This window comes from Phycodurus eques, chromosome 1, assembly GCF_024500275.1.
Source record: "Phycodurus eques isolate BA_2022a chromosome 1, UOR_Pequ_1.1, whole genome shotgun sequence".
Taxonomy (NCBI): Eukaryota; Metazoa; Chordata; class Actinopteri; order Syngnathiformes; family Syngnathidae; genus Phycodurus; species Phycodurus eques.
Genome location: NC_084525.1, coordinates 33,324,089 through 33,344,999, shown reverse-complemented (window position 1 = coordinate 33,344,999; position 20,911 = coordinate 33,324,089). Strand labels below are relative to the sequence as shown.

The following is a 20,911-nucleotide window of genomic DNA, read 5'->3' as shown; positions in this document are numbered from 1 at the left end:
GAAAAAAGCTTCGTAGATTTAATTATCACTTGTGATTTATTCAAAGCACTTGCTCAAATCAGTCTTGCAGAACAATTCCTGTTTAACAACTTTTGTTCGGTCACAAAAATACAGTATGTTGTCTGACTGAAAGGCAATGTAAAAACTCTATGTCCTACAGCAGGACCTCGCAGTCAAACACAAGTTGCTGACCTCTAATAGTAAGGCATTAGAATTGTGTTGTTCTTTTCATAAGAAAAAAATGGAACTCAACGATCACTTTAATGACACATGATGGACACAGTTGACAAACGTGCACATGGTGGATTTCTGTTTGGAAGGTGAGTCACTTCATAATGCTTAATTCATCACACTGTTTAACACACACATTTTGACTTTGAAATGAGGAGTTTACGATTTCCGCTTCAATTTTCCTTCTGTTACTGCATTTGAATTACATATTACAAAAAAGTCAAAGCGTTCAACACACCATTTTCAACATTCATTCATTCATCTTCCGTACTGCTTATCCTCACTAGGGTCGCGGGTACTCTGGCGCCTATCTCAGCTAACTGCGGGCATGAGTCGGGGTAAACCCTGAACTGGTTGCCAGCTAATCGCAGGGCACACATAAACAATCAGCATTCACACCTACGGGCAATTTAGAGTCTTCAATCAACCTACCATGCATGTTTTTGGGATGTCGGAGGAAACCGGAGTACCCGGAGAAAACCCACGCAGGCACGGGTAAACATGCAAACTCCACACAGCTGAGGCTGGATTTGAACCCCGGTCCTCAGTACTGTGAGGCAGATATACTAACCACTGTGCCGCCCATTTTCAACATTTTGGTTGAATTTCAAATTGTTTGATCCATGACTTAAAGACTAAAATAAAACATTAAAATACACTGAAAAAAAAGAAACAATCAAACTTTCATTTCCCTTACAAAATCCTGTTGTGATACTGTATCTTTCATGACAGTGAAAGGAGAAATAAACCTTTGAGTGGGTTATGTTGGCCCCCCTGCAGGATAATTCACTTTCTGACTTTCTTTCCCTTTACCTGTGACAGGACCGACATTCTTTTCCTTCATCTCCTCCAAGCTGAAGCTTTTGCAGCTGATCCACTGCAAACATGGGCAGCACCTGGGCAGTGCAAAAGGTTAGCGTTAAACAGAAACGGGGTTGCAGCGAACTCTACTGGTACGTCTGGGTACGACAAGTGATTTCGAGTTACAGGGTTGTCTGAATGCAAGCCTGCTTTCCTTTAAAATTCTATTTTCAAAAGGCAAAAATTTAATGAAATAATAAAAATGCACAATCGAAAAGAAAGGGATTTCTCAAGTAAATAGTCAAATCACGACATCTGAATTTTGACCTACCTGTACCATGACAAGCTTCTTGGTTTTAGGAGTGTTTGAGTCTGGGTACTCCTCTCCAAAGCAAAGTTCAATTCTATAATTGGGTGTTGTTCCCTTTCCTTGTAAACAGCTCTGAAGATCTGTAGACATATTTTTGGAGGTTTTGTTTTCTCATATGCCGCAATCCAACAGTTTATGTTGTATAATTTATAAGGATGTAGAACAGCCTGTCTTTCCATGACAACATCATGTTTTTAGCAAGGTGGGCTTCAATGAATCCAGAGGCGTTGCAAGGTTTTGACCTTTTGGGGTGGCTTAGCCTATACAAAATGTTTTTTAAAAAATTGTGTTACCCCCAAAACCAATCGTCGACAAGGGGGATGACCATTTTCTAAACGAGAAAATGGATATGGCTGTACTTGCTCGTATAATAAATAGTACATAATAGTGAATGTTACTTTGCGTTGACCGGGGGGGGGCTGAAGATAGGTTTTAGTTTTTTTTTTTAAGACAATAAAATTTCACCATTAATTCATTAATTTTCCGTCTGCGTGCTGGACGCTATCCTAGCTTTCTTCAGGCGAGAGGCGGCGTACACCCTGAACTACTCGCCAGCCAATCGTAGGGCACATACAGTATAAACAAACAACCATTCACACTCACATTCACACCTATGGGCAATTTAGAGTCTTCAATTAACCTACCATGCATGGTTTTGGATTGTGGGAGGAAACTGGAGTACCAACGCAGGCACGGGGAGAACATGCAAAGAACATGCAAACTCCACACAGACGAGGCCGGATTTGAACCCGGGGGGCAGATGTGCTAACCAGTCGTCCACTTAACCCTAACCCCCATTAACACATAATACCAAATAATTGTTTTGGGGTCCCCCTAAAATAGGCCTAGCAACACCACTGAATGAATCTTTTTAAGTGGAAAACCAAGTTCAATTACCATTGAGAAATGTTGATGTATCGAGTAATTTGACAGTCTTCCCCCGCTCCAGTTTGTTTGGTCTGTCAGTGTGTGGGGCCATGGGACCACTCCAGTACACTCTGCCCTGGCAGAAGCGCTTGATGAAAAGGCCGTCAGGGGCAACCCATAGGAGTACACCCCTTTCCAGATGGCAGAGAAGTCGGTTTATAGCTTCCACTATGCATGACGGCATGTGTATGCCATTTGGGGAAGGGAAGGAGAGCTGTTGCGTGGTGCAGGGCCCGTATATACGCTCACTTCCTAAAGGGATACGACCCTGCAGGATGAAGCACCCGTCTGGACTCTTGGTGGTACAGTTCACCACCCGTTGGCCTTGGTACAACAGTGCCACCTGCATTCGAAAATCTGTGAACAGAACATGCAAATCAGCAGGTTGTTCAGTGATATGTGCACTTTGTTTTTTTCCCCCAGCTTTTCTTACCTGTTATGGTATGTACAGAGGTGCAGAAGGTCAATGAAGCAGAGTGCTGAGAGGGACTTGTTTTCCCAGTCGGCTCAGAATACATATGTTCCATCTCTAGATCATCGAGGATACAGTGGAAAAAAATCCGTCAACACTTTGTTTCGCTCAATCTAGTCTCTGTAGTCTCTCTCTATGCCCAATTATATGAACCAACCATATTAGCCAATATGCTTAAGAAAATCAGCTTGAACCATGTAAACATGAAATAAATTTGTCCCTCTTGTGGATGACACACGTTATCACATCATCATTGCAGCAGACGACTAACAAAAAGTAGACCTGAAAAGTAGCACAGGAAGTTCTCGAGTTACGACGCACTCGACCTACGACGTTTCGACTTTACGACGCCCGTGCCTCGACCGCCATTTTGTCCCAGCACCATAGTCTTTCTGCTTAGCTAGTGCATAGCTAGTGCATTTTTGTGGGCCGGGAGTATCTTTGCCTTTTTCGTCCTCCTTTTTTCACACTCAGCACTAATGGTAAGTACAGCATCTTATTTTTATATTTTAATGTATTTTAGTTTTTTTACACGAAGTGTTAACCTTTCCTTCTACGGTCACCTGACCGTGGTCGAGAGACGCAGGGGAGACGCCTTCTCCTGTGCCGAGGTTGTCCTCCTCAGGTTTAACTCCCTTCTCTTGTTGCACAGCTGAGCTGGGTGGCGGCAACAATAACTCACTCACACATCGATGCACACGCCCACACACACTGAGCTTGCTGTCACAATCACGTGGGACAATACCCATAACAGAAGTATTTCGACGTTAATTTCGAATATAACGGTGAAATCCGACTTTCGCGGACATACGGGTTACGTCGCCAATATTTGGGCCAAATTTGAACTGTTTTCCCTCCTTCCAATCAAAGTCAGCAAAGGCTCTGCCTTTAAAAGATTATCCAGATCCGATTGTCCTGTGGTGTGGGGTGTCTTAAGAGTGATTTTTCCACCCCGATCAGCCTGGAAAATGGTCAAAGCTGACAATCTTAATTCTTAAATCTGGTCAATATTTATAGAATCTTTATTTGTGGTTAACATCGAGTTTGGCCGATCCACTACCACTATGTGATTAGGATGTGAAACAGAACGACAGCCACTTATGAAACTCACTGGAGTTTGCCCTATTGACTCTCTCCCAAGTCATTCACCACAAGAAACATTTAAATGAGATGAGCTTGCCACTGCAATGTTGTTATCACAGATGTCTTGAGTACTCCACACATTATAAGAGCAGTTAAGCACACACATGCCAATATTTTCTTCTTTATGCGTGTTCTCTCAGATTTAAAAAATATGTTCAAAATCGGTACGCGTGTACACCCAGCTTTAGACATACTGTATCTGACCAATGCGAAAGATACCAAGATTTGACAACTAACAAGCATACTGCAGTTGCTTTCACAAAGACCTGTTGCAATTTGTCAACTGGACTAAAAAAATAAATAAAAAATTGCCTCGTTAACATTCTCTTGTGATAGAAATATTATGGTCACTTGGATATTCACACTTTGAAGCCTTATTTTATGCCTGGATCAGACTACTGCCATAAAATCTTGCTGTATCTCATCTACTACAAGTATAATGTACAACCCCAATTCCACTGAAGTTGGGACGTTGTGTTAAACATAAATAAAAACAGAATACAATCATTTGCAAATCATGTTCGACCTATATTTAATTGAATACACCACAAAGAAAAGGTAATTAATGTTCAAACTTGATTGTTTTTAGCAAATAATCATTAACTTAGAATTTTATGACTGCAACACATTCCAAAAAAGCTGGCACAGGGTCATGTTTACCACTGTGTTACATCACCTTTTCTTTTAACAACATTCAATAAACATTTGGGAAATGAGGACACTAATTGTTGAAGCTTTGTAGGTGGAATTCTTACCCATTCTTGCTTGATGTACAGCTTTAGCTGTTCAACAGGGTCTTTGTTGTCATATTTTACGCTTCATAATGCGCCACACATTTTCAATGGGAGACAGGTCTGGACTGCAGGCAGGCCAGTCTAGTACCCGTACTCTTTTACTACAAAGACATGCTCTTGTAACACCTGCAGAATGTGGTTTGGCATTGTCTTGCTGAAATAAGCAGTGGCGTCCATGAAAAAGTCGTTGCTTGGATGGCAGCATATGTTTCTCCAAAACCTGTTTCAGCAAAACCTGTTTCTCCAAAACCTGTTTCACCAAAACCTTTCAGCATTAATGGTGCCTTCACAGATGTGTAAGTTACCCGTGCCATTGGCACTAACACAGCCCCATACCATCACAGATGCTGGCTTTTGAACTTTGCGTCCATAGCAGTCCGGATGGTTCTTTTCCTCTTTGGCCCGGAGGACAATGTCCACAATTTCCAAAAACAATTTGAAATGTGGACTCGTCGGACCACAGAACACTTTTCCACTTTGCATCTGAGATGAAATTGGGCCCAGAGAAGCCGACTGCGTTTCTGGGTGTTGTTGATAAATGGCTTTTGCTTTGCATAGTAGAGTTTCAAGTTGCAGTTGCGGATGTAGCGCCGAACTGTATTTACTGACATTGGTTTTCTGAAGTGTTCCTGAGCCCATGTGGTGATATCCTTTACACGTTGATGTCGTTTTTTGATGCAGTGCTGCCAGAGGGATCGAAGGTCACGGACATTTAATGTTGGTTTTCGGCCTTGCCGCTTACATGCAGTGATTTCTCCAGATTCTCTGAACCTTTTGAACGATATTAAGGACCGTAGCTGATGAAATCCCTAAATTCCTAGCAATTGTCCGTTGAGGAACATTCTCCTTAAATGATTCGGCTATTTTCTCATGCACTTGTTCACAAAGAGGTTAACCTCGCCCCATCTTTGCTTGTGAATGACTGAGCAATTAAGGGAAGCTTTTTTTATACCCAATCATGGCACCCACCTGTTCCCAATTAGCCCGGGATGTTCAAAACAGGTGTTTGATGAGTATTCCTCAACTTTCAGTTTTGCCACCTGTCCCAGCTTTTTTGGAATGTGTTGCAGCCATAAAAATCTAAGTTATTGATTATTTGCTAAAAACAATAAAGTTGATCAGTTTGAACATTAAATATCTTGTCTTTGTAGTGTATTCAATTAAATATAGGTTGAACATAATTTGCAAATCAATGTATTCTGTTTTTGTTTGTTTAACACAACGTCCCAACTTCATTGGAATTGGTGTTGTATTACGACACCACTGCATCCCGTCTTTTACAATCACTGGACTTTATGTTGTCAGATCAAACACTGTCGGAGAGGCGGAACCAGAAAATGTGTCACCGGTCAACATGATCAGATACACTCGTTACCATGGTGACAATAACAACAATGGATCAGGCCAATGCATTGTGTGGGGAAAATAAGAACTAAACGTGTGGTGGTCGTCACTGGTCCTCAGGAGTCACATGCGCCAGCAGGCGATGCGGCGGTCACAATACGAGATCCTATTGGTCAACGTCAAGGTGCGCTTTTGGAGAGTTGCTTTTGATTTGTCACACTACACGGAAGATATCCCAAAAAAAAATCAAACATGCTGGACTTTTCGTTTTGGCGTCGTAGGCCTATCGTAGGGCCAAATCGTTGGTCGTGGATTATGTCACACTACAAGAAATTTCTGACAAAATATGTCGGGCCCGATCTGGGAAATCGCCCGCGATAGCTAATCGGGCCAATAGCGGGGCTAAAATCCTTTCGTCTGATCTAGGCATTACCCACCTATTAATGGACACCTTTCCAACTCAAACTGTGGTAGCTTTCTCTGTTTTTGTATGTAGTTGTAGTTTTAACAGTGAAACTCTTACTGGGTTCTTTTTGTTCTTCTTCTTCTGGCTCTTCTTCGCAAGCATGAAATGATTCCTTCTTGACAACAACAAAAAAACAGTTTCAAACAGTTAAATCAGTAAAATCTCTTCAGTATAGCAAAAACAAGGAGCATGTGCCTTACAATATGATCTATTGGACAAGGTGGGGCAAGAATCTTTTCAAATCTTTTTTTTAAATTTTCTCCGACACAAACTTGTCCCTGCAAGAATTGTCGCTGGCAAATCATTGCACATCATTCCAAATGAAGAGAACACAATAGAACCAAACACAAGGATCGTTGCTATTTTCACCAAGACTAACCTCTTTTTCTTGGAAACCAGGGCTCCTTGGCGATGTCCTAAATTGGATGATCATGTGGTCCTTTTTTATTTGTGGAGACTCTGTAAATCAATCAAACCAATGAGAAGGAGCTCCTCATATACAGTAAGTACTCAGATATCCATTCATCCATCCATCCATCCTCTTCCGCTTATCCGAGGTCGGATTGAGGGGGCAGTTGAGAGCTAAGCCTTTCGGCTTAGCTCCTTCTTCACCACAACGGACCGATACAAAGTCTGCATGACTGCAGACGCTGCACCGATGCGCTTGTCGATCTCCAATTCCATTCTTCCCTCACTCGTGAACAAGACTCCAAGATACTTGAACTCCTCCACTTGGGGCAGGAGGTCTTCCCCAACCTGGAGAGGGCACGCCACCCTTTTCCGACTGAGGACCATGGTCTCAGATTTGGAGGTGTTGATTCTCATCCCAGCCGCTTCACACTCGGCTGCGAACCGCTCCAGTCAGAGTTGAAGATCACGGATTGATGAAGCCTTGACTTCCTGTATTAATCTTGTAGCCTTTTATTTTGAAGGGTAACTCAGCATTTTGGCCCAAAAAGTAACTTCACACGGCACCGGTGATTTATTTTATTTTTTTCATGGATGGAACCAAATGCTATAAAACATTGATTCCTTTCCCTACCCACCGATGAGGCACAGGTTTCGTGCTTGTGATACTGTGAGACATTTATGTGAATTTTGTCCAAATTCATTGAGATGTAAAGTTGCTATGGTGAAGTTTGGCCATTCATTTTAACAAAGTTAAGACACTTTTGTTCGCCGCCACCGGAAATATGCACGCTCTTCTTTGTTGGTTTTCTTCGGGGTGGGTGGACTGTAGGCATCGAAACTGGGAACCGAAATTTTTAAATTTGAACGATTCCGGAAGAACGGGAACGTTCGTCCCGGTTCCAATCAATGCCCAACCCTACCCCAGACTCTGCTTCCTCATGGGAAGGCGTGTCGGTGGAATTGAGGAGGTCTTTGAAGTATTCTCCCCACCAACTCACAACTTCCCGAGTCGAGATCAGCAGCGTCCCATCGCCACTACACACAGTGTTGATGGTGCACTGCTTCCCCCGCCGGATGGTGGACCAGAATTTCCTCGAAGCCTTCCGTGCATCTTTCTCCATGGCCTCACCGAACTCCTCCCACGCCCGGGTTTTTGCTTCAGTGACCACTAAAGCTGCATTCTGCTTGGCCCGCCAGTACCCATCAGCTGCCTCAGAAGTCCCACAGGCCAAAAAGGCCTGATAGGACTCCTTCAGCTTGACGCCATCCCTTCCCGCCGATGTCCACCAACGGGTTTGGGGATTGCCGCCACGACAGGCACCGACCACCTTACGGCCACAGCTCCGGTCGGCCCCCTCAGCAATGGAGCTGCGGAAAATAGTGCACTCAGGTTCCATGTCTCCCGTTTCCCCCGAGATGTGGGTGAAGTTCTACCGGAGGTGGGATTTGAAACTCCTTCTGAGAGGGGATTCTGCTAGACGTTCCCAGTAGACCCTCACAATACGTTTGGGCCTGCCAGATCGGAACGGCATCTTCCCTCCACCATTGGAGCTAACTCACCACCAGGTGGTGATCAGTTGACAGCTCTGCCCCTCTCTTCACCCGAGTGTCCAAGACATGCGGCCGCAAGTCCGATGACATGACCACAAAGTCGAGAACTGAACTGCGACCTAGGGTATCCTGCTGCCAAGTGCATATGTGGACACCCTTATGCTTGAACACGGTGTTCGTTACGGACAGTCCGTGTTGAGCACAGAAGTCCAATAACATAACACCACTCAGGTTCTGATCGGGGGGGGGGGGGGGCTTTACTCCCAATGACGCCCTTCTAGGTCTCAATGTCATTGCCCACATGAGCATTAAAGTCCCCCAGCAGAACGATGGAGTCCCCAGCGGGAGCGCTCTCCAGCACCCCCTCCAAGGACTCAAAAAAGCGTGGGTACTCTGAAATGCTGCTTGATGCATAGGCACAAACAACAGTCAGGACCCGTCCCCCCACCCGAAGGCTGAGGGTGGTTACCCTCTCGTCAACTGGGGTGAACTCCAATGTACAGGTGCCAAGCCGTGGGGCAATAAGTATACCCACACCTGCTCGGCGCCTACCACCGTGGGTAACTCCAGAGTAGAAGAGAGTCCAACCCCTCACAAGAGGACTGGTACCAGAGCCCAAACCGTATGTGGAGGCGACCCCGACTATATCTACTCAGAACTTCTCTACCTCACACACCAGCTCGGGCTCCTTCCCTGCCAGAGAGGTGACATTCCACGTCCCTAGAGCCAGCTTCTGTAGGCGGGGATCGGATCGCCAAGGTCCTTGCCTTCGGCCACCACTGCACCCAACTTCTGTGGCCCCTCCCACAGGTGGTGAGCCCTTGGGAAGGGGGACCCACGTTACCCTTTTGGGCTGTGCCTGGCCGGGCCCCACGGGTGCAGGCCCAGCCACTAGGCGCTCGTCTTCAAGCTCCGCCTCCAGGCCTGGCTCCGTGGGGGGGGGTGGGGGGGGGGGGGCGTGACCAGCGTCCGGGCAAGGGAAAACATCTTCCTGGAATTTTTAACATCATAGGGGTTTTTGGAGCCATGCTTTGTCTGGTCTCTCAACTAGGACCTGTTTGCCATGGGTGACCCTGCCATGGGCATAAAGCCCCAGACAACTTAATTCCTCGGATCATCGGGACACACAAACCCCTTCACCACGATAAGGTGACGGCTCAAGGAGGGGTAGTCAGATACGATTTCAAATGTTGCAAAACCAAATATTCTTCTTACCAACTTGTGAAGCATCTGTGCTGTCTTGCCGGATGCGATAAACTTTATAAGGCTCAGAGATGTCCAGCTGGCTGCGTTCATGGACCACTTGGAAGTCTGTGCTCTTGTTCAGTGCGCACCGCAGACGTGTCTTCCACACAGTGGGGTTTCCCTTGTCCTGCCCCTTCCTGTGTTTGCCCTTGTGCAAGGTCCAGGCCTGAACCATCAGGTAGACATGTGGACAAAATACACTTGGCAATTGGTCTCTCAATAATTCAAATGAGTTCCATTTTCAGTAGAACATTTTTGAGCTGTCAAGCAGTGATTTTTATTTTATTCTTCAAGTACATCTAAACGTTAACAGTATTGTTTGGATTTGCCATAGCAGAAGTGCAACATGTATCATCAGATTTTCTTTCAGACAATTTCAGGCATATTTTTGATTGATGTTATCAGGGCTTCATAAACTTAAAGTACTTCAATCAAGACTAAATATACACATGACATGTTCCATCTGCCATCCTGTGGCATCTATAGGCAAGTATAAACCTTTTTAGCAGCGACATTAATTACTCATAAATTTATGCTTTTTGCGGCAGCTCTCCATCCTTTATGTCTACTGTACTTTTGGCAGGCTCAAATTATGTCAGTGACTGGGTCACCAACCAATCGCAGGGCACATAGACAAACAACCATTCACACTCAAGTTGATGCCGATGGGCAATTTAGTCTTCCAGTAACCGAGGAGACATTAATTATTTAACTTAGCTTTTCGAACATGGGAGAACATACAAACGCCACACAGAAAGTCCAGAGCCCACATTTGAACCCCCAACTTCAGAACTGTGGTGGATGTGCTAAACTCTCAGACACCCCAGGCTATACCAGCAATCTTGTCTATTTGTGTAACAACCAAAGCAACCCTATTTAGCTTATTATGCACATTCAGATGTTGAATTGACATTGGTATATTAGTAGTAGTAGTACAACCCCAATTCCAATGAAGTTGGGACGTTGTATTAAACATAAATAAAAACAGAATACAATGATTTGCAAATCATGTTCAACCTATATTTATTTGGAGACACTACAAAGACAAGATATTTCATGTTGAAACTGATAAACTTTATTGTTTTTAGCAAATAATCATTAACTTAGAATTTTATGGTTGCAGCACGTTCCAAAAGAGCTGGGACAGGGTCATGGTTACCACTGTGCTCCATCACCTTTTCTGTTAACAACATTCAATAAACGTTTGGGAACAGAGGAAACTAATTGTTGAAGCTTTGTAGTTGGAATTCTTTCTCATTCTTACTTGATGTACAGTTTCAGCTGTACAACAGTCCGGGGTCTCCGTTGTCGTATTTGTAGTCTATTCAATTAAATATAGGTTGAACATCCATCCATCCATTTTCAACACCGCTTATCCTGGTAAGGGTCGCAGGGCGCTGTAGCCTATCCCAGCAGACTTCGGGCAAAAGGCGGACTACGCCCTGAACTGGTCGCCAGCCAGTCACAGGGTACATACAGACACGGACAACCATTCGCACCCGCATTCACACCGTCACTGAGTGGGAACTGAACCCACGCTGCCCGCGCCAAAGTCAGGCAAGTGTACCACTACACCATCAGTGACTACAGGTTGAACGTGATTTGCAAATCAATGTAATCTGTTTTTATTTATGTTTAAGACATCGTCCCAACATCATTGGAATTGAGGTTGTAGATGTTGCAAAAATAAATAATAACTGCAAAATAGAATATTTGTAATAAGACACTTACTGTAGTTTCAAAGTCAGTTATTCATTATTTCCTGCTGTTAATATTTAGTATATGTACTAACATGGTTCAGAGGTCATTCTGTAGTCTTTTGGTTATAACTATCGAACTTAAAAAGACAACAACTATTCAAATAAAGGGGAAATTATTGAAGCAGAACAGCATGCTAATAGTTGGGCCATGAGTAAAAGAAGCTGAAAGGTGACCTTGAAGAGAGCAGCATCATCCGTCGGCTTGTAGTCCTTTTTGGCAGCGTGCTTCCAGGGAATCCTGAACATGGTTTTGTCCCGGTCCTCCCAACACAAACCCTCATACGCGCCACTCTCCACCTGAGCTATGAGCCACTCTTTCAAATACGTCTTGGGCCCTTCGTCCATCTTCATCAAACGATTCCGAGTCCAGCTCGCTCCAACGAACTAACCGGCTACCAGAACTGCAGTATTTCAAGGCAGGGCTCAGCCGACCCAAAGCAAAGCAAAGTAAATTCAAGATGCTCAGACAACGAGAGCACAGAGTAAAGTCCACCACTGCACGCGTCTTGTGTAACAGAAAGCGAAAGTTTAGCGCCTGCTGCATACTTTCGGTTTCCCAAGTCACACAAACTGCCTTTTAATCCTTCACAACATACACGGGCAGGGGTCACTTTTCAGGAGGCAAAAGCGCTTTTTGCGCAGTACGTGTATTATTTTAAACGAGATTATATAGCATTCGACACTCATAGTTGCAGGATTCGAAAAACTAAAATAAATCCATGAAAAGTTTTTTTTTGTATTTGTTAATGTGCGCTGGCGGTAGAACTGGGAGTCACACTCACCATGAAGATGCAAAAGTAGCAATAAAGGTGTGCTGGGTGCCATCCTCAGAGCATGAGGGGAGTGATCATACCAACCGTGTATTATACATTATTCAGCCATGAGCAGTATGTAGTGATGTTTGGCCGTCAGGGGGCAGTGTGGATTTGTTTTCTTCAGAACCGTATATAAATCACTTTAAAGACGGCTCTGGGTTTCCTGCTTCTTTCTGCTACAAACTGACGGCTATATCGTGACAATTTGGCTTTTTGAAAGCTTTTTTTTCTTGTTTTTGTTTTGTTTTGAAAGACACATTAAGTAAGCATGCCCTAAAAGAGTATGACAATGTTATTCTTCATTTGAACTTGAACGACTCAGAATGGGCCCTCAATGACGTTAATGTTCTATATATGAAATCAACCCTATTTCTCTATTTAGCCCAACTTTTAGCATACTGCGGTTTAAGTCCTTCAGTGATAAAAGCCTGCTTTCTTTATTTTGATATAAGGATTATACATTGATAAGTGCTGTCCTTAACATATTAGTACTCATTTTGGCATAAGTGTCACACAATGATAGCATATCGGGAGGATTTTCGTCATCCATCTTTCGCTATCAGCGCCTATACATTTTTGAATGAAATTCAACACAAGGAAGCAGAGTAAACGTTAAATCTCTTTCTTTTTTTATACCTTTATAATCACTTTTAGGAGTGCTGCTGTATGTCAAGGCTAAAATTTACCACATAAAGCAGTATACTCATTAGCCATTATATAGTATTAGGTACATAATCTAAAATTACCCACTTCATGAGGTGCATCAAAAAGATGCCTTAAAAAAAATTACAACGATGATAAGTTTTGATTCAAAATGTCATGATGAGCGGTGTAACTAATATTTTGTCAATCGCTAAACAGGGCAACCTAGATATGACAGTTAGACACCACAACGCTGCAAACTACAACTACCAAAATAATCATACTGTTCAGAAAACAAATATTTCCCTTAGAGATATTTTCTTATTACAATGTAAAATTCATGAGGTTGACAAACATACATACACACACTCGTCACATCTGCAAAAAAGGGCCCGTTGTATCTAGTGGAGATGCAAGTGTAATTAAGTCATTTCTTGTTGGATTTTCCCACTTAATTCTGCGGTTTATGCACAATAAACACCATGCCTAAAGGAGGTTTATGTTGTGCTTTGTAGCAGTTTGTCACACTGAGACATACTGTATCTTTGACAGCTCCCAAATAAGTACACCACCTTGAATATGACAGCTTTTATTACAGCAGAGAACCTGAACATGTCAGGGGTACAAAACGCTGCTCTCACAACCCCCACTCCACGCCGTTCCCCCTCCTCCTTCAGACATTTTGTGAAAACATCTTTCAAGTTTATGTAGCAGCTTCCACTGATTAAATAAGTCACCACTTCCATGACAAGTGTGCGGATATTCAAGTCAGAGTCATTGTATGCTTATGCCTCCAGGCATTTTCGATACTGCTTGTCCTCATTAGGGTCGTGGGTGAGCTGGAGTCTAGCTCAGCTGACATCAGACAAGATACAGCCTGGACTTTATTTTTCCCTTAAAGTTCTTTGTGTCGGAAAGAAAGCAGTCAGCATCACAAACAAACAAACCTGACTGACATCTCAGGAAATAAATACAGTTTTTGCTTGGTTTGACAACATTATTTACATATTATTTATACAGTTCATTAAGTCCTAACTTGCATCCAGGTTCTCTCGTAAGAAATAAACATCTACAGCAAAAGAAGGAACTAACACAACTGAAAATAAACAAGATTGTTGATGGAGAACGAATACACGGCTTAAAATGTCTTGTATACACAGTAGAAAGCACAAATGTGTGCGTGTGTGCATGCGTGCATATGTGTGTGTGTGTGTGTGTGTGTGTGTGTGTGTGTTTGTGTAATCTAAAATTACATTTCAGCCACACAACACTGTTTACTTGGAAACAACCCTGAAGAAGAAGCAAGGGCTTTTTGCACACAGGAAATTGTCTTGGACCGCATTTGCTCGTGCCAAAAGTTGTCAGGTTTGTGAATGTGAGTGTGTGTGTGTGTGTGTCTGTGTGTGTGTGTCTGTGTGTGCCAATATGTGACAAGGTGACCAGCGTCTAGTGGCAGCCGCAGGCTCTGACAACCATGTTGCGGTACTTTTTGAGAATGACATTTGAGCTGTCGTCAAAGTAGAGCACTGAGATGGCGTGGAGCTGCGTGGGAGCACAACAAGGCTTTGGAACCGTGTCCGGGTTGATGAAGTGAACCTGCGTGAGCCAGGAGAAGAAAAATGCAAACAAACAAACAAAAAACGGTGGTAATCTTGTGAAGGATTTGGTGCAAAACTCAATTCGACAATTTGTCTTGACAGTTGATGAGACTCCAAAGCTTTCTCGAGATTACTCACGAGTGTTTGCACAATGGCGTGGTTTGTGGCGTTCATATAGGAGTTGAGTGGGAAGGCGCACTCTCCCTCACAGTAGTACGCTGCGTATCCTTCAGGGGCGATGATCCAGTCCTGGGCATGGGGCAGGAGTTTGATATACAAATGAGACACAGAGGGTGGCTGAGATGTGATATTCGATGTGGGGGGCTCGTACCTGCCACCCGAGATCTCGGAAGCTGACGTACAACTCGTGCTTCTTGCACGCCTGCTTCTGATCAGTGCTGCTGTTCTCTGAGCAAGAAGAGGGGGGGACATTTGTCATCCTCCAATAACAATTCGGCCCAACTGACACAGTGCAGAACCAAACACAGACATTTCAACAGTCGCTATCGGAAATCCCCTCCAGATACAGCGGCGCTTTGCTAACAGGCCACCCGGCTCAGAGGTCACGTTGCGGTGCCTTTGAGTTTCAGCACATATTTCAGCGACCATTGTTCCCTCGCTTTTCTCTTCATCTGTGTAACTTTTAACCACATGTTGCAGAGCAACATTACTGGCGGTCAAACTCGCCCCATAAAACCCCATTTGTTGTTCATATTGACAGTAACGAATGACTAGCGAATCACAATCATATCAGTACTTTTTGTACCTTATCCTGTCTGGATCAACTTTCTCCCAATCTGCTGCAGTCGCACCCTCCAATGATGGCTCCTTTTTGGCTTTTGTTGTGGCGCTTCCATATTATTCGTGCAGCTCATTGGAGCTAGGCTAAGTGCAGGCCTCCTTTGAGCTCGTTTTATTTTTGATTTTTATAAGAACAAACTATGGAGATCTCAGTGAAGCTACAGTGCATACATGTGCAGAAGCGATGCACACTAAGGCAACAGGGCAGCGCCCGTAAACAACACAATCTCTTGTCAGAATAAAGAACTATGGTATGTTATTCTTTGACCCGTTTTGATTCTAATGTGCAAGTTATGATTCAGGATGCATCTTTTCTTGGGGGTCCGAATCACAACTGATTCGTTCATGGCTCTAATAGTTAATGTAACTTTCAAATGGCTCACTCCCTCTTTCTCTTGTTCCGGTGACCCCAGCAGTCCCCCGTGCTGCATTTCTGCCCAAGAAGGCTCCAAGTTGTCAGTGATCACGAGTGACTGGTTCTCATCATCCACTTAAGAGGACGCGAGTCCAAAAAGCCCAAAACAGGCTCATGTGTTTGTGGCCCCGGTTGCCCCGCAGCACACCCCAGATGTGCTCTACCATAAAAGCCTTTTACTTCCTCGTAGGGAACATGGGCCCAACTGCTCTTGTAATGCTTGTGTAAATAAACATAGGCGGCCGAAGAATACTCGAAGCTCTGGCATTACGGTCTAATGTTTCAGCGATTCGCATAAACACAAACCTCTCGCACCTCCAATGAAAGTTCATGAATATGGACTGCATGCTTTGTTGGACTTAAATCTCACTATTGTCTGTTGTGCATAAATATGACTGCTATGATGTCATTTTGTTTTTAGAGTTCAAAAACTTAAATTCATAAATGGACAAACTGATTCCTGGCAGGCGTCTTGGCAGAGAGACTGTAAGATATGATGTTGCCAAACTTGTCAGGCAGCTGGACTGGTGATTACAGAAGTTTGTAATCTCACAAAACAATGTTGCCAAGCTTCATTTGGGGCCAGTCAAAAATAGGGCTGACCAATCAGTGTCCTTTTCAGTTTAGAGCTTCGTTTGAATGTGATTAAACAAGTGATTGCTACCTTGGAAACAATTGTGGCCCCCAAAGAGTTTATTGTGGTTGTTGTCATCGTACCTGTATGTTTTTTGTTTTTTTTTAAATTAAAATAAGAGTAAGTAGCACTCACTTTTTTGCATGTAACATTCATGTGTTATGTGTAATTTATGCCTTCTGAACACAGTTTTGTCGATTACCTGCAATATTGGCCACTCGCAGGGCCTCTTGGCTCTTGGCCCCTTTGGAGCGATTGGGGTTACGCTGCTTGGCACCTCCTTGTGCTGATCGAATGCTGCGCAGGTGCACCTCGGTGGCTTTGAAGAAGGCCACCATGAATGGCTGTTTGTTCTGCGGCCCACTCCGACCTATCAGTCCTGCCGCACGAGGGTTTATACTGTCTCCTATAGAGGGCGACACAGCGAAGAGTACTGTAGTTCTTGAGTCATGTCACAGACATGGGAACTATTTGAATTAATAGAAACATTGACAAAAACCACTTCCTTTAAAATAATTCTCTGGAAATTCCTCTCCCCCGTAGGCGTTTCTAGCCCATTTTCAGGGGTACTCAAGCACCTCTAAATCGAAACTTAATACCGCTGAAATTCGATTTTAAAGATTTTTTATTTTAGAATTTTTTTTGACTCTATTTCCTTTTTAAACACGCTAGACAAGTGCATAACCATGCAGTATATTACTTGGTTAAAACGTAATATCATAACAATGAAAGTACAGCACCCCCCGCACCTCAAAAGTGGTTTGCTCCTCCCAATCCCTCCCACCGCTCTCCGACTGGAATCTAAGCGAGCTGTCTGCACAAAGCAAAAAAATGCCTTCCAGTGATATACAGTCGTGGTGGATGTACCTGGTTTAACCCAGGACATGTGGAACATTTCTTAACTTCTACCACTCAATACCAACACATATGATCATTACTATTCCTTATTTTTGCTGCATTCATGTGTCACTTATGTTGTTAGATATGAGTTAGCTGATTCTTTTAGCGAGGAAACATTTCAGGCGGTCTGAGATAGTACCACCGTCTTCTATTTAAATTGGAATGACAGAAGCTAGCTGTTGTGTCATAAGCATGTCTTAATATTAAAGCCAAGGTGCTACTGACAAGCTAATTGACTGGGTGCCCATGAACATTATAACCAGGGGTTCGCATAACAATTTTCATCTGATTCTCAAATGAGCATCAGAGGTTTTTGCTTTGTGCTCATTTTTTTCATGACCCACTGACCTCAATGGAATGGATGAACTTACAGTATGTCCGTTTGTAGATATACGTTACTTACTTATTTTATGCACAAATAAAGGCTAGCATTTTTTTTTTAAACGGCCTTATAGTTCTTTTTTTCCCCTTTAGGTCATTTTGCATATGCTTTACAATTTATTAGTTTTAGTCTGAGCCAGTTCACAGATGGTAAACAGCCTGCACATACATACAAGCATTTTCTGAGCGCATGCGCACCTGCACCTCACTGAGGATAACTCCTATTAGGACACAGAAACAAGGAGCAAAGGGAGGATTTTATATATTATTAGTCAAAGTATTCACAAAAGTCAATTGGCGTTATTGTTTTACATTTTGTAAGTTACATTTCATATAAAAGTCCCCCCAAAACAACAAGTCCCTTTTTTGTTATTTTTCGTACTCACTATAGGAGACTGGCTTACTCCAGAGAAAATGCATACTGTTAATAAATATGTAGAGGAGCTACATCAAAATGAGATGTACTTTTCTCAGAAATTGGTAGGGTTACAATATGTTAGTTTTATAAATCCAAACCATTACTCTTTTGCTGTGGCTCAATATTGAAATACCCTTTATCAGATTTGCTGTTTTAGTACATACTTTCCCAAAGGTGTTATAATTCTCTTTCATAAAATGTAGGAATGAAATTACATTGAAATTGACAAAACAGGGTAATTGTCTCGCCTAGCACCCCTAAACCTCTGATCCTATGGTGAACATCGAGGCCTCCACTTCTTCTTTATGTGCTCTGTGTGGGTGTGTTGGCAAACACGTGTGTGGCCCCGTGCTTGCACAAAAGAATGTGCGTCTGATCGCCATTTGGTGGTAAATCGAGGCTCCTGGTTGTCGCTGCCGGCAGACCGTCTTGTGTGCCTGTCTGCACACGCTCACCCGTAAACCGCTCATAGGGACTTCAACACGCACTCATAGTTGCAGCATTCTCTCCCTAACATGAAAGCGTCTGTTTTCCTCGCCAAGCATGTAACATCCTGCCAACCTGTGAGAGATCATGTGGTTAATCACACTTTTCTAATCAACGCTGTTTGTTGACAATGTTTTCCAAAGACTAACAATCGAGCCTGGCAATGACAACTTCGAGCAGTCATATTCTCCAGAATGTGATAACATGACATACTTCCTGGAAGCACGCTAATCATGCTGCTGGTATGATGGAAGGTAGTGATGTCTGATTGAGTTTATTTTCATAATGATTCACCTTCTGGAAACTGTGTAAAGTGTGACACTCTTTTGTTGCCCCTGCACCATATTGTATATATGTTTCATTAGATTGGGTTCACCTATCATGGATTATAAAAAAATCTTTTGAAAAAGTCTAAACCCCTGTTGAAATGCTTTTCTGTGATATAAAAAAAATTAACCCCGGATAAATTATTTCAAAACTTTTTCCACCATTAATGTGACCTGTGAGCTGTACAACTCAATTGGAAAAAAGGGAAATCTTTTCGAGAGGGGAAGTAAAAATAAATAACTGAGCTTATGCGGTTGCACTAGTGTGCACACCCTCTTATAACTGGGATGTGGCTGTTTTCATAAGCAACCATTCACATTCAAACATGTTAAATAAGAGTCACCACACACATGGCAACATTTAAGGTGGCTCTGATTAATCACATAAATTTCAGATGATCTAATAGGTCTTTGAAATATAGGTTTGGAGTTCTTGTTGTTTTTTTGTTTTTTTTTAGGGAGGGGGAGCGGGGGGAGCATGGTTGTGTTTGCATCAAACAGGCATTTTGGAATTACAGTATGGCCAAAAAGTTCAACCTTATTTCCATCGGACCGTAACACATTTTCCCACACGTTTTGTGAGATTTGGTGATGGTCTTTATCTATTTCAAGCAGATCTGCAAAGTTTTAAAGTCAGTTGTTAAGATGTTATGATGTGAGATCATCAACCAGTAAGAGTGTTGACATGGTTGTAGCAGTCGTAAGTAGAATGACAATAACAGAGTCAGAAAAGTGGCGGTTTTGATCATCAGGCCCCCGAGAAAATAGGAAATACAGTGCTCCCCCAAAATAATGTGGTTCACCGACCACGACCCCGCTGTATTATTTTGAGAACATACTGTATCTATTTGTCTATCAAGGAAATCCACGCTATATTGCGGAAGCGTTTTTTTTTTTTTTTTTTAACAGCTTTTTTTACATTACTGTATTTCCACGACCATAAGGCGCACTTAAAAGTCTTACATTTTCTCCAAAATAGATGGGGCGCCTTATAAAGCAGCGCGCCTTATGTGTGCACCGAGTTCCAAAATCTGTAAATGTTGTTGTGTGACTTTAATGAGCACTCCGCTTGACTAACTGTGAGCATTTCCTGCCGACACGCTGCTTATATAGTGGAAAGGCGGACGTGACTGAGGACAGTATGCGGACGTTAAAGGGGGAAGGGTGCGCGTGACAGAGGAGGCTAAAGACACACCCCCAGTATGTATATACTTCCGGTATGTGCATCAGTTTGGCCCCCGAAAATGGCACCTACGAAGAGACACGCTTACGAAGCACAGTTTAAACTGCAAGCTATTAGTTACGCGTAGGAACATGGGATTCGAGCAGCCGCGAGAGAATTCAAGCTCAACGAATTCATGGTTCGCAAGTGGAGGAAGCAGGAAAACGAGCTTCGCCAAGTCAAGAAGACGAAGCTGAGTTTCCGCGGAAAAAAAAGAAAAACAAAACATGGAAACAAGGCGATGTGGCCCGAGTTGGAAGACCAACTCAAGCAATGGATTAATGAGCAAAGAGCAGCCGGGGGAAGTGTCTCCACAGTCACCATTCGACTGAGTGCAATAACTCGTAGCTTGCCATCATTCCGGGAGGCTTGACGAATCGCCAGACATCCGTGTAAACAGGGCGTTCAAAGTGAAGTTGTGAGCGGCGTTGGAGCCATAGATGACAGATAGCGAACACAGCTTTACTAAGACTAGGAGGCAGCGCCGGGCGAGTTACGCCACAATTTGTGAATGGATTGTGGATGCTAGGGCTAACGTGTCTGCTTGGACTGTTGTTCGAGCTTTCGTAAAAGCCGGCATCATTTCTGAGGAGCCACACGGCAACGAGACTGACTCAGATAATGACGAGAGGGAACTCTGCGTGTTTGTTGGAGAACTTGCCCAGCTGTTCATTTCGGATACAATACATGAGAACTTTGATGATGAGGATTGATAAAAAATAACATGAGTACATTGTTGTTGTGTACATTGTTAAATA

General features: G+C 43.3%; 2 protein-coding genes across 2 annotated transcripts in view; both read right to left on the bottom strand.

Moving 5' to 3' along the window:
* Positions 1 to 25: 25 nt before the first annotated feature.
* Positions 26 to 12,023, bottom strand: irf10 (interferon regulatory factor 10). Its single transcript, XM_061689139.1, is given in 9 exon segments — positions 26 to 1,084; positions 1,086 to 1,127; positions 1,364 to 1,482; positions 2,300 to 2,686; positions 2,763 to 2,858; positions 6,606 to 6,663; positions 6,928 to 7,007; positions 9,726 to 9,921; positions 11,690 to 12,023. Coding segments are annotated over 9 exon segments (1,248 nt in total). The 5' UTR covers positions 11,867 to 12,023; the 3' UTR covers positions 26 to 991.
* Positions 12,024 to 13,564: 1,541 nt separating this feature from the next.
* The window catches only part of bmp7b (bone morphogenetic protein 7b), a 51,159-nt gene continuing 43,812 nt past the window's right edge, over positions 13,565 to 20,911 (bottom strand). Inside the window, exons 4-7 of the mRNA XM_061689126.1 lie at positions 16,623 to 16,826; positions 14,902 to 14,978; positions 14,709 to 14,819; positions 13,565 to 14,568 (exon numbers count right to left, since the gene is read on the bottom strand). Of these exons, the coding sequence (XP_061545110.1) occupies positions 14,419 to 14,568; positions 14,709 to 14,819; positions 14,902 to 14,978; positions 16,623 to 16,826 (542 nt within the window). The 3' untranslated portion in view covers positions 13,565 to 14,418. The remainder of the gene's footprint in view (positions 14,569 to 14,708; positions 14,820 to 14,901; positions 14,979 to 16,622; positions 16,827 to 20,911) is intronic.